Source organism: Bolinopsis microptera, chromosome 9 (genome assembly GCF_026151205.1).
Source record: "Bolinopsis microptera isolate Bmic1 chromosome 9, MBARI_Bmic_1.0, whole genome shotgun sequence".
Taxonomy (NCBI): domain Eukaryota; kingdom Metazoa; phylum Ctenophora; class Tentaculata; order Lobata; family Bolinopsidae; genus Bolinopsis; species Bolinopsis microptera.
In genome coordinates this window covers 16,871,855-16,884,791 of record NC_087080.1, presented here as the reverse complement: position 1 = coordinate 16,884,791, position 12,937 = coordinate 16,871,855, and the positions used below count along the sequence as shown (strand labels likewise).

Sequence of the window (12,937 nt, the reverse complement as noted above, 5' to 3'; positions counted from 1 at the left end):
TCGGTGTGCTTCCCATTTTCTGAGAGATTTTAATGTTTATTCACATATTTGAAATTTCTGTAATTTTATGTTTCAACGCCCAGCACAACAACAACAAAACAAACTAAACAGTTTGATTTTATGATTGAAAGAATTAATCAACTTGTCAAATATTGTTTTCACTTAGACTCAAATTCCATGTGATTTTATGAACTGGCCTAAAGAAATAATCGACAAGCTCATGCAATAAAATTACTAATAAACGAAACAAATTGTATCTCTCAATATCCAATAAATAATCGCTGTACTAAGTCTCTGATAAGTCTGTAGTCACTCCAGTTTGCAGTCAATCTAGTTTGTAATTGTAGCCACTCCGGCACGGTCATGGGCAATTCTTTGAATTGAGGCTCTCAACGTATTTCTCAGGGCCGGAGTCTCCCAGCCACTTGAAGCGGTCGAGAGCACACGATGACAAGTTCATCTTGTCCGTGTCTTGTTTTACCCAAATAACTGCAGTAACTCCCAGAGTAAGCTGGTCCGCCACCCCACACATAGACTCGTAGTTAGAGCTGGAGATCCTCATCTCCTCCCCCACCTTGGTGTCTCCTAGACCCCACACTTTGTCTACCACAGCCACCACCTCCTTCTCACTGTTCAACCAGATCTCCTCGACCTCATCCCAGATAGGACTTCTTGGGGGACTCAGTGTCCAAGGACCAAAACTCAATGGCAGATAAGTTGGCAGAGGTAAAGTTCCAGTAGGCAGAGGTAAAGTTCCGAAGGTTGGTGTTGGAGAAGCCACTCCATTTCCAGTATCCCTCTTTTGCAGCTCCACCCCGTTCACTAAATCTTCATATATTGACCATCTGGTAGGGATATCTATAGTTATCTCCTTAACTCTGATCTGAACCGCATTCCAAGTAGGGTTATCACAGAACAGAGCAGGGTCGTCAGGTGACCAGCACATACAGGAGCTACTGGACTGGATAAACCAGGCAAACACCATTAATTCTATCATCCTGTCTGTAGGGGAATGTTAATCACGGGTAATGTAGGGTAATGTTACGGGTAATGTGGGGTAATGTAGGGTAATGTAGGGCAATGTTACGGGTAATGTAGGGTAATGTAGGTAATGTAGGGTAATGTAGGGTAATGTAGGGTAATGTAGGGCAATGTTAATCACGCTGATTAGTGATTATACGTTTCACTTTAAACAGCTTGACTGATGAAAATGGTTTAGAGATGTGTTTACTGTAAAAATTAGATAAAATACAAATAGAAAATAGGAAGTATTGAATATTTGTATGTTACAACAAATAACAAGAAAACAAGGGTTTGTCAACGACATTCCACAGAATAAACTGTCCTTGATCTGCCTCGACGATACTGGGAAGATAATAATGATCTAATCTGCCTTGCGTTTATAACTGATTCCCGCTGGGGCAGGTGGCTCAAATCCAAATTATCAGATAATACGAACTAAATTACATCAATCCAGGTGTTCGGCTACTCCGCGTGGTCGTCGTCCACTGTAGAGGAACTTGAATTATCAGAATTACCGTTAACAACCCTTTAATCCTGCTTGGTACTAGAATATTATCACGAGGGAGATCACGTTAGCCGTGGTCATGCTTCCCATGGTTCTACTTCTAAATACACTAGAACCTTCTCAATTAGCTGTCAGTTAGACACTCACCAAGTCACCACAGGAGCTGAGGTGCCAGATCTCTGACTCATGGTCTTCTGGAGAATACACTCCGATGGATACCTTCTAGATACCTAATACAGATTCCGAGGGGGCAAAAGCAAAAGATTATTTAGTGATTTATTTTAAGAGAGGCGCCAACTTAATGACCCTCTCTTTAGCTACGTTTAAATGCAGTCCCTAAGAAAGTAAATTTTGATAGCTCAACGACAGATTCAATAAAGTTCATCACTAGAGACAACCCAATGTAATAAAATAAACTGAAGGGGAGCGTCAACTGTACCAACCAAACATACCAAATACTGATATCAAATACTGGATATTCAATAACATGCGAGCAGTTTTTTTATCGTATTTCATAATTATAACACAATTATAACACCATTTCATTAGATTATGAATGTTTGTACAACACCACTGTTTTCTGAAGATAATATTTCGCTACTCTACAATTAGGACCTCTAGTTCCTATTAACTTGCAAGTGTGTTCGTTCACAACAAGCTAATGATAGGTTTTTTAGGGGCCGCTATAATTACTGATTGGTTATATTGTATCTATATTGAGAACATCAACCGAGATGCAGTACGTCAGTTAGCATTGAACCGAGTGGAGTGGAGAAACTTTGTACGTTGTTCAGGAGATGTGTGTGATGCAGATTGCAGGCCACTCCAACGATTAGGAGGAGATCTCTTCATGTACGTATCTATGCCAAAAACATTTTCTAGGAGCCCTAAGGTCGTAACATCAATATGGGAACTGAAAATTAATATCGGACGACAATAATAATATCTATGTATAATTCCAAGATAATGAAATACTATCTTAATAATAACCCAGCCCACTTCTTTTGCAGCACCGCAGTGCTATGATTTCAGTACTATCCAAGAATTTAAAATACCACACGTCACTCTGGACTTCCACCAAAACATGTTACCGTAGAATTTAAGTTAGTATTATTTTTACGGTAATTAAGTGGGTACAAGGATGAAATCGTCGGGAATATTCATCACTGTTTCTTTTGTAGATCTATGTTGAAGCGCAATGATTTTCATTAATTAAATATATTTCACTTTTAAATCCAGGAGAGCCGTGACTTGGAGAAGGTGGTAACTCAGTGAACAAGAAGAGCAGGTGTTAAGAAGGGACTCATTATTCATTGGAGGGTTATTTTATTATACAGTTCGGTATTAACGTATTAATCGTAACGGTGAACTCAAGGCTCAGCAAGGCTAGACCTCTTATTAAACTGAATTATACTGCTATAAAGCGATGATGTCCCCATCTGAAGCACGGTAGGTGGTTTCTGAAACAGTGGTCGAGTATTGATCAAGGGAAGGAGGGGATTTGTCCAATGAAGGAAGAAAGGATTGTCAGTACGTTATAGTCCAAAAAGACAATGTAGGAACACCACATGACTGAGCGACTACTCTAGGAACACCATCTGTACCTATAAAACAAAGAATTCAGCTCATGGCTGAGCGACTACAGCTAATGGCCGAGCGACTACTCTAGGAACACCATCTGTACCTATAAAACAAAGAATTCAGCTCATGGCTGAGCGACTACAGCTCATGGCCGAGCGACTACTCTAGGAACACCATCTGTACCTATAAAACAAAGAATTCAGCTCATGGCTGAGCGACTACAGCTCATGGCCGAGCGACTACTCTAGGAACACCATCTGTACCTATAAAACAAAGAATTCAGCTCATGGCTGAGCGACTACAGCTCATGGCCGAGCGACTACTCTAGGAACACCATCTGTACCTATAAAACAAAGAATTCAGCTCATGGCTGAGCGACTATAGCTAACCTCTCTTAGTCACAATAACACAGGCTATTCTTCTATTTGATTGCATCAGCTGAGGGAGCTTCCAGAACAATGATCAGAAAGTAAAGTCTTTCAGAGTCAAATAGTTGAACAGTCCAGGATTATTGAGCCAGACAGTAAGTATTATCTGTGAGCTGACACGTGCTGAGTACCATCCCTCACACCTTCTTCTCCTTATATGGGCATCACGTGGTCTCACACCTCCTTATATGGGCATCACGTGGTCTCACACAGGGAATAAATAGACGCACTAACCAGCCAACTCTTCAGATCTACTTGAGTCTCAGTTATTCATAGTAAAATAGGGGACCTTTATTTTGTTTGGTTCTTATCACTTCTATCTAGCGCACATTCAGAAATGACGTTGATATATCCGAAAATTCTCAAGTTTTGAGCCCCTTAGATGTCCTAATTAGATGTTATTCATTGCTTAGAATTCAGAACCAGTTTTGCTAAATTCAGTCTGAATGTATCCAGACGCTTATCCCCGCAATAAAATGCATTATATAAACGGTAACATCATCAGCAACTCCATAAGTATCCTCTATTTTATAAAAACTGAAAGACTGGGTTCCTGATTTTTCTTGATCATAGCTTGTGAGATGTTTAGTTGTTAAGTAAGGCTAGTAACTAACAAAAATAACTGGGTCACCTTTTTTTGGACATCTTGTATTTTCTCTAATTGATAATTTGACAGGTGTGTAATATGACAGTTTCACATCTGATACTAGCGTTACTCGGTCTCTACTACACAGCCGAGGCTAAGCTACGAATTGTCAACGGAGATGATGCTGAGAAGAACGAATACCCCTTCATGGCACGACTGATAATAGAAGGTGGACACTGGTGTGGAGGCACCCTCATCAGCCCCGGTATCATTCTGACTGCTGCTCACTGTGTGGTTAATTCAGATGACTCCCCCATTTCACTGGATACAGCAAGGATAGTGGTGGGGGATCACTCCACCAATCATGCTGATAGAGACGAACAGGTTATGGAGATATCACAAATCATTGCACACCAGAAATATAATGAAGGGGTGCTGAATTACGATGTGGCGCTGATTGTCCTAAAGGAGGAGGTGGAAATAAAGAAAGGTGTGGTTGAAACTATTTCTCTGGCTCAGGGACGATGCTCTCTATAAAGAAGGAACAGCTGTGACTCTTATTGGATGGGGCAGTGATGAGAACTATGAAATGTCAGACATCCTCCAAGAGATAGAATATGAGATAGCTGACCAGAAGGCCTGCTTCGAGCACTGGAGAACAACAACAACAATAGACTATGTTCTAGTAGGCCAGGTCTGTGCTATTGACCCAGCAAGTATTTCCTCTGGCTACTACGGAGACTCAGGAGGACCTCTGTTTGTGAAGGTTCATGACAGTTTCACTCAAGTCGGGCTGGTATCCTGGGGTCAGTCTATTCGCTTGGGAGTATCCTACAACATGTTCACTGATGTGCACAACTACCTGGAATGGATAGAAGATGCGATGGAAAAAGCAAATGTCGGTCTGGACAACAACGAGCTTTTTGAAGAGTGGGTTCGCAACTTGAAGTAACTGCAGATACGATACGAAGAGAAGAGTGGGTTCCCTATAGTTATGGGTAGTAATTATGTAGCGAGGACAATGATTTAAGGAATAGTCAATTGATTTAAATGTATGTTTGATTAAACATTTTATGAAAAATTGTGTCTTCATTGGGACTTATTTCTTATATCAGAGAACGTTACGAGATGATTGAATTTGGTAACATTTAGCACCGATAACACAATAATGTAGTAATTCTTTCAAAATAAAACAGGTGTGTGATTACAAGAAGTTTAAGATTAAATGATAGTCTCAATTAAAAGATCTGGATACTGATGGGTATACTCTATACCATGAAATATACTCTAAATATTTTGTCCCGATCATACTTCCATCAGCCCATCTGTATTAATCAGGTTCAACAAGTCATAGCGTTGAGATCGTCCACATACTTCTCCGGGGTAGAGTCTCCGATCCACATAAACCGGTTCATATCACAGAGTGACATGCTGATCTGCTCAGAGTCCTGTTTTACCCAGATAACTGCAGTTACGCCCTTATTCAGTTCCCCCGCTACTCCACACATTGACTCATAGTTCCAGCTACTCACCCTTATTTCCTGTCCCAATTTCGCACTTCCCAGACCCCAAACTTTCTCAACTACTGCCAGTACCTCCTTCTCCTCGTTCATCCAGACTTCTTCCACTGCACCCCAGATCCCAGGTGTTGTTGTGATCCATTCAGTTGGCAGTTCTCTCTTCTCCGGCATGTCGATACCATTAACTATATCTTCATATATTGACCATCTGGACGGGACAGACTTGGTTACTTCCGTGATCTTTATCTGTACTGCATTCCATTCAGGGTTATCGCAGAACAGTTTGGGGTCGTCAGGTGACCCACACATACAGGAGCTACCCAACTGAAGCAAGCTTATAAACAGGAGTAATGCTATCATCCTGTAGGGGGGATATATTTAATCATGCGAATCTTACTTAATATGAGGCAAACTAATCTTTGAAATACCAATATATAGTTGAAAATGAACAGTTTGTATTATGCTGATCTCAAAAACTAATAACAAAATATGACACTTGCCAATGAAACCTAAAATAAAATCGAGCTGCATCAAAATTCAAAGCAATCCAAAAATATACCATTTATTTTTTTAAGGACTGGGAATAAATAATATTATGTTATAGCACTACGTATATATAAGCAATATTCACTGCTAGGCATTTGTTTAGTTTGTATGATTATTCTCAGCATGTAACTGGAAAACTGGAAAAACTTACAAAATATTCAAAATTCTGCTAAAACTAAACAACTCTTTGCAGAGTAGAGTTCAGCCGAAACATGTTTTTCGGATATTCTGGTGGAAAGTAAAGCTGATAATATTTAATATGGACCTATAATCGAATATTGTCTGCCTTTATAAAGAATAGCCACAATTAGCTTCATTGTTGTTTCTTGATAAATAGACTGCCTCTGTAAGTGGGATCTACAATATTGTTGATCAATAACAATAACCTAAAGAATGGCGGCTCTAATCAAAAGATAGTAAATTATTTATAAATAATGATTATAATGAGGTTCCTGATAAATATAATATCTTAATTGATCTTAATTGATTACAACACAATAGTAATATGCGATTAACCCAGAGAATAACAGAATTTTCGGCGCCATGCCAAAGGGCAAAGAATACGTTCCGCAATAGATTTCCTAAACATAGAACTATTAACTATTCCTTACTTGCCAGTTTATAATATATCTGGTATCGAGCCTAGTACACTTATATAGATAATCGGGTTCAGTGTCACCTTAACAAAGGAACCAATTGACAGGCTCTCCCACCCCCGGCCCCTCCCTGTTGAGGTCATCCTCCCCAGCTCCCCCTCTCTCCCCTGGCCCCCTCCCTTTTGAGTCACCCCTCCCCAGCTCCCCCTCTCTCCCACCCCCCCCCCCCCCTGTTGAGGTCATCCTCCCCCATGGGCCATGTTGGGCCAGTGGGCGCCCCTCCCCCTGTTGGGCACTCCACAAAACTCTCCCTACCTTTTAGTGTTCTTGTCTCCTTGACTGGCCTGACTTATCTTCCTGCCAGGTTTCTTAGCGCTGAGTCGACTACAGGGCTCCACAGGTAAGAGAGACAAGGCTGTAGCTAACATCTCCTTCTCCTCCGGTTGAAACTTACCACTTGCTAATACCTCCATTAGCAGATTTATCTGGGAAATACATGTATTTATAATATTTACAGAACTGTTTATTTATCATCTGTAGTAAGTCCCACATTTGTGGAATACTGTGTGATAATATCAAGTATTTTAAGGCTACCACCCCATGTCCCACCTTGCCCCACACGAAGGCCCCAATTTTAGCACACTCACAATGTAGCGGAGGTCCCGCTCAGTGATAAGTACAGCACTTCTCTGGACGGGAATGTCTATTGTCGGTATAACTGTGGAACTGTAGGGAACATCCACCAACTCTTCTAACAGTAACACCATCTCCGAACTCTGAGAGAAATTCATATTACACAACACAGTATTGATAATTCAATAGTTAAATCTACTTAGCACCAAAACAAAACCAATCATATCATTAGATTTTAAAGATAAAATAACTGCTGTGTAGTGTGTATGTAGTCTTAAAAAGTAAGGGTTGATATGTAACCATGGTAACTGTAAGGGTTGATATGTAACCATTGTAAAAAGTAAGGGTTGATATGTAACCATTGTAAAAAGTAAGGGTTGATATGTAACCATGGTAACTGTAACAGTTGATTTGTAACCATGGTAACTGTAAGGGTTGATATGTAACCATGGTAACTGTAACAGTTTATATGTAACCATGGTAACTGTAAGGGTTGATATGTAACCATGGTAACTGTAAGGGTTGATATGTAACCATTGTAAAAAGTAAGGGTTGATATGTAACCATTGTAAAAAGTAAGGGTTGATATGTAACCATTGTAAAAAGTAAGGGTTGATATGTAACCATGGTAACTGTAAGGGTTGATATGTAACCATGGTAACTGTAAGGGTTGATATGTAACCATAGTAACTGTAACAGTTGATATGTAACCATGGTAACTGTAAGGGTTGATATGTAACCATTGTAAAAAGTAAGGGTTGATATGTAACCATTGTAAAAAGTAAGGGTTGATATGTAACCATTGTAAAAAGTAAGGGTTGATATGTAACCATGGTAACTGTAAGGGTTGATATGTAACCATGGTAACTGTAAGGGTTGATATGTAACCATAGTAACTGTAACAGTTGATTTGTAACCATGGTAACTGTAAGGGTTGATATGTAACCATTGTAAAAAGTAAGGGTTGATATGTAACCATTGTAAAAAGTAAGGGTTGATATGTAACCATTGTAAAAAGTAAGGGTTGATATGTAACCATGGTAACTGTAAGGGTTGATATGTAACCATGGTAACTGTAAGGGTTGATATGTAACCATGGTAACTGTAAGGGTTGATATGTAACCATGGTAACTGTAAGGGTTGATATGTAACCATGGTAACTGTAAGGGTTGATATGTAACCATGGTAACTGTAAGGGTTGATATGTAACCATGGTAACTGAAAGGGTTGATATGTAACCATGGTAACTGTAACAGGATGTAGCATATAAGAAGTAACAGGACTAACATGGTTGCCGATAAAAGGAAGGACTGAGGAGTATTTCTGTCTAGCAGAAGAGGAAGGAACTCCTAGTTCCGTGAGGAACGCCTCTCGGAATGTGTACGTTACTTGAAGTAGGTTGTGCCGGCCTAGATCTGAAACCTGGGTGGACTGGGGTTCATATGTAACGAGTGTAGAATAATCAGTAGTACCAGAACAGTCAGTTGTTCTTATCTTTCCTATAATAATCTTTGTAAAAGAAACTGTTAGTGGTTTAATCAAACTGAGAAGCTTACCTCGATTTTGCTAGATAGGTATATCTGCGGTTGCAGGAAAGGGTAGAACAGCATCCGGGTAAAGAACAGCTCTCCCAGAAATATGTTAATCTGTGTGAAAGTAGATTATAGTTAACTAAATTTAAGGAGGAAGCTAGTTATATATCTATTGTCTTAAAGGTTATACATAATTTAGGGTATATATACTATATAGACAATATTTTGTGACATTACGTCATCACTAAAAAGTAAGTCAGTACTCACATCACATGACATAACGTCACCACTAAAAAGTACTCACATCATCTTGAGTAGCTCCGCGGTAGATCTGGAAGTACTGAACGATGGAGACGCCCAGCCAGCGTAGATAAGGGGGGAAGGAGTGCAAGTGTCTCCTTATCTGTGTAATCATGCTTATCACATGAGTTGCTATTCTCTTCCGGTAATAATCTACCTGAAGTTACTGGTTACAGAGGGGGGGATATTGGTACACTTAAACATGATGATTTAGTATTGGTATCTCAGAATGACATCTTACCTTAGCTCTGGAGTTTATAGCATTAGGATGACATCTTACCTTAGCTCTGGAGTTTATACTAGCATTATGATGATATCTTACTTTAGCTCTGGAGTTTATAGTATTAGGATGACATCTTACCTTAGCTCTGGAGTTTATAGTATTAGGATGATATCTTACCTTAGCTCTGGAGTTTATAGCATTAGGATGTCGTTCTAGATATTTGGTCTCCTGGAAATATGATAATATTATGAGACGACTTTGGGCTAAAGTTTTGCTTCCAACAACTGCTTAACAAAAGTAATGATTTTAGAAGCATACCTAATAACTATCCTCATAGTAAAATATAAATAGTTGCTAACATCAACAATAAGAAACTCTGGTTCTGCCATAACATTCATCACAATATCACTCATTAGTTCGCCCATGTACACTCGTGTATTGGAGCTCCACTCTATGTACAACCTTGAAATAATCCAGTCAGCATTTACCAAAAATGTGTACTTAAAAACATACCATTATCTGTAACCACGTAATATTAAGAGAAATCACACAACAATCCTGAGACAAGCTATTAGGAAGAGCAACCATAAATCTAACGGATTCAACTTACCTGAATGATAATGACAGTGCTGTCTGATGATGAAAGAAAGAAGATATAGCTCCCTGATATTCAGCAATGAGTATCTTGGCAATATCTCCAATCACTCTTACAATCCTTTTCTCGTCGTCAGGCAGGATAGCAAAGCCAAATAAAGCAGAAAACAGGGAATGAATAAGTTCTGAAAGCTCCTGCAATAGATATTGGTATTTAAAACAAAGGCATTGTGCATCTTAATTAAATACCAACAGAATATCAAAACCTTCCTGCTGGACACATTTTCAGAAATAATGATCATGATAATTGAGATATTAAAATACCAAGCATTTTTTAACTCAAAGTTATTACTTCTGGCTGACGTCTTTTTGTTCCTTCTGTCAGAAATATAACAGCTACCAAACTTGACTTATCTCGTAGGTATTTTAAGAATGCAGCATATTTTTCACTCTCTGCACCAATCTTATCTCGAGCATCGTAAAAACGAGACTTATCAAGTGATTGACTATACTTGTCAACATCGCACAGTTCCCTGAGATTATATGTTTACAAATAATTATCAAAATAAATAGATAGGGTAAAGCACATAATTTTGTCATTTTTTGGCAATTTTCCGACTGCCTGATATAAACCATGGGTTTTAACCTCGTCTGAAATTCCGATTTAGATGAAACCTCCACCATGTTATAGTAGACAGTCTAGGCAAGTTCCTAACACAAAATGATCGAAATTGCTGGGTTGAAGATGTACAAAAAAAATATTTTGAAAAAAATGACTATATTGGTGCCCCTTATTACTTGAACTTGTTTGTCTTCCTGAAGATTAATTTTTTGATACTTCAGGTTGTGCAAAATTTAACTTTTCAAGATATTTCAGATCTGAGATGTCATCTTCAGCCTGTGTGATTTTAAAAGAATTTGACTCAAAAATTTCCATGATATGATGTTTTTTCAAGTTTTGTGGTGCTTGATGAAAGTTGACACTTTTGGGAATCTAATATTAGAAAATGCCCCATAACCCTTGTACACTGGTTACTGATAAACATGTCTATTACTAGTTAACATTTAGGCATGTACGTAAATAGTTCACAGTGCAATAGAACATTTCGATTAAATTTTTTTATCATTTGTACCATTAAAAATAATAATCACCATACACGGATCCAAATAATTGTTATTATAATGTATTGTAGCTATAAATTAGGCCTGTACCGAGGAAAAAAACTTCCAAATATTGATACCTAACCATATTGTCATCTCATTTGGTGATTGCAAAAACTTTGAGGACAGCTGATTCTGGCTTTCAGAAGCACTGTAGGTCCTATTTTGGAAAACGACATACCTAATTTTTTCCTACCTCTGTAAGAACATATTCCTATACTTGAAATTTTATATACCTGCTAAAATTTGGTAAAAGCAATGCTAAATGAGTAGTACAAATTACTTTTGAAATATGCAATAAATAAAATTTTGATAAAATTCCTTAACGTGACCGTAAGATTTATTTCTATAATCGTGTTAAACATTTATTGACTATATATTAGTTACACACACTGTGGATGAAGAGCTAAAACTCTTAACTTTTGTAAATAGTCTTTCAAAATTATACGTATATCTTTTATACAAAACTTTTTCTTCAGTCTGAATTACTGAGGCCGGCAGTTTTCAGAGAATGTAACAATTAGTACCCTGATAAATCGGCTACCATAATATGTACTTGGTTAACATTAACGCTCATATCATAGGCGAGGGAATAAGTAGTTGTAATGACACACTGTAAGTTTATCCAATGTTCGAGTTCTCTACTTGTTCAACCAGTAATGAGACTACGACATAGTACTATATATTAACTTATTTCACAGCTGAGCACATTGCTTACTTTGGATTTGCCTTCTTTGTTCTAAGAGAACGCCACTTATGGTTGATAACCCAAGCAGATTTGTTCACTTTATTTGTAGGCCCCTTGATATCATCTTGAAGCTTGGTAATTGCTTCTTTTTCTGCAAGGATGTATATTGTTTATTGAATAATCTTTCAGTGTTTTGTGAAACTTTTTTCAATTTCAAAGATAGTTCAAGAGTGCAGAATGTCTAATTTTAAAGCCATGATGTAGATAAATATATGATAAAGAATTTGTACTAGAGTTTAAATTTACCATGATTTATGAATAGTTTTGTTTGCCAGAGATTTTGCTGGATGCTTCGTATTCGTTCCATAACATTTTCAACATCAAATTATTGAGGATACAACCTTGTCATCCTTCATAACATTGTACTGTTACTGGATCAAACATATCTTTAAACAAGTTATAATCCACTGCTTAAAAGAAAGGCATGTACAGTAAAGTATGTTTCGTACAGTGAACCAAAATGACACATTTCGATAGTAAAATTGCTGGGATGCTATGTATATGCTATGCTGTACCAATATATAAATATAAAATCAGCAAATAACACGGAATTGCACATGACAATATTATGTTAACTCAGTATTGACTATTGTGAACGGCACCTTTAATAGAATTAGGGACTCTGTACCGAAGGAACTCCATAAAGACCTCTACCACACACTATTTGAATCCCACCTTACATATTGTACCTCAGTTTGGGGTGATGCAGCACTCTTTAGGACAGCAAGTATCTGGCTGTCTCAGAAGCACTGTGTACGGGTCCTCTTTTGTGATAAAGAGGCATACCTAAACAAGTTCCTATTTCCTAACATGTGCAAGAACATATATATATATATATAACTCTAAAACTCTGGTCACAAGAGCAACTGCCTAAACGTGCAGAAGTGAAAACAAATAAATAAAATATACTAGCAGTCCTTAATACTCGTAATGAATAGATTCATTCAATGTCATACAACTC

General features: G+C 38.0%; 1 protein-coding gene across 3 annotated transcripts in view; it reads right to left on the bottom strand.

Moving 5' to 3' along the window:
• LOC134821066 (GTPase-activating protein and VPS9 domain-containing protein 1-like) overlaps nucleotides 1–12,392 on the bottom strand; it is a 47,262-nt gene extending 34,870 nt beyond the window's left edge. Inside the window, exons 1-11 of one of the 3 annotated variants that reach the window (XM_063831733.1) lie at nucleotides 12,223–12,392; nucleotides 11,947–12,067; nucleotides 10,420–10,600; nucleotides 10,084–10,262; nucleotides 9,833–9,935; nucleotides 9,651–9,701; nucleotides 9,255–9,407; nucleotides 8,975–9,064; nucleotides 8,706–8,849; nucleotides 7,433–7,561; nucleotides 7,101–7,270 (exon numbers count right to left, since the gene is read on the bottom strand). In XM_063831733.1, the coding sequence (XP_063687803.1) occupies nucleotides 7,101–7,270; nucleotides 7,433–7,561; nucleotides 8,706–8,849; nucleotides 8,975–9,064; nucleotides 9,255–9,407; nucleotides 9,651–9,701; nucleotides 9,833–9,935; nucleotides 10,084–10,262; nucleotides 10,420–10,600; nucleotides 11,947–12,067; nucleotides 12,223–12,283 (1,382 nt within the window). In that variant the 5' untranslated portion in view covers nucleotides 12,284–12,392. The remainder of the gene's footprint in view (nucleotides 1–7,100; nucleotides 7,271–7,432; nucleotides 7,562–8,705; nucleotides 8,850–8,974; nucleotides 9,065–9,254; nucleotides 9,408–9,650; nucleotides 9,702–9,832; nucleotides 9,936–10,083; nucleotides 10,263–10,419; nucleotides 10,601–11,946; nucleotides 12,068–12,222) is intronic. The other 2 variants (XM_063831734.1, XM_063831732.1) reach the window with 2 other exon arrangements.
• Between the last annotated feature and the right edge of the window lie 545 nt (nucleotides 12,393–12,937).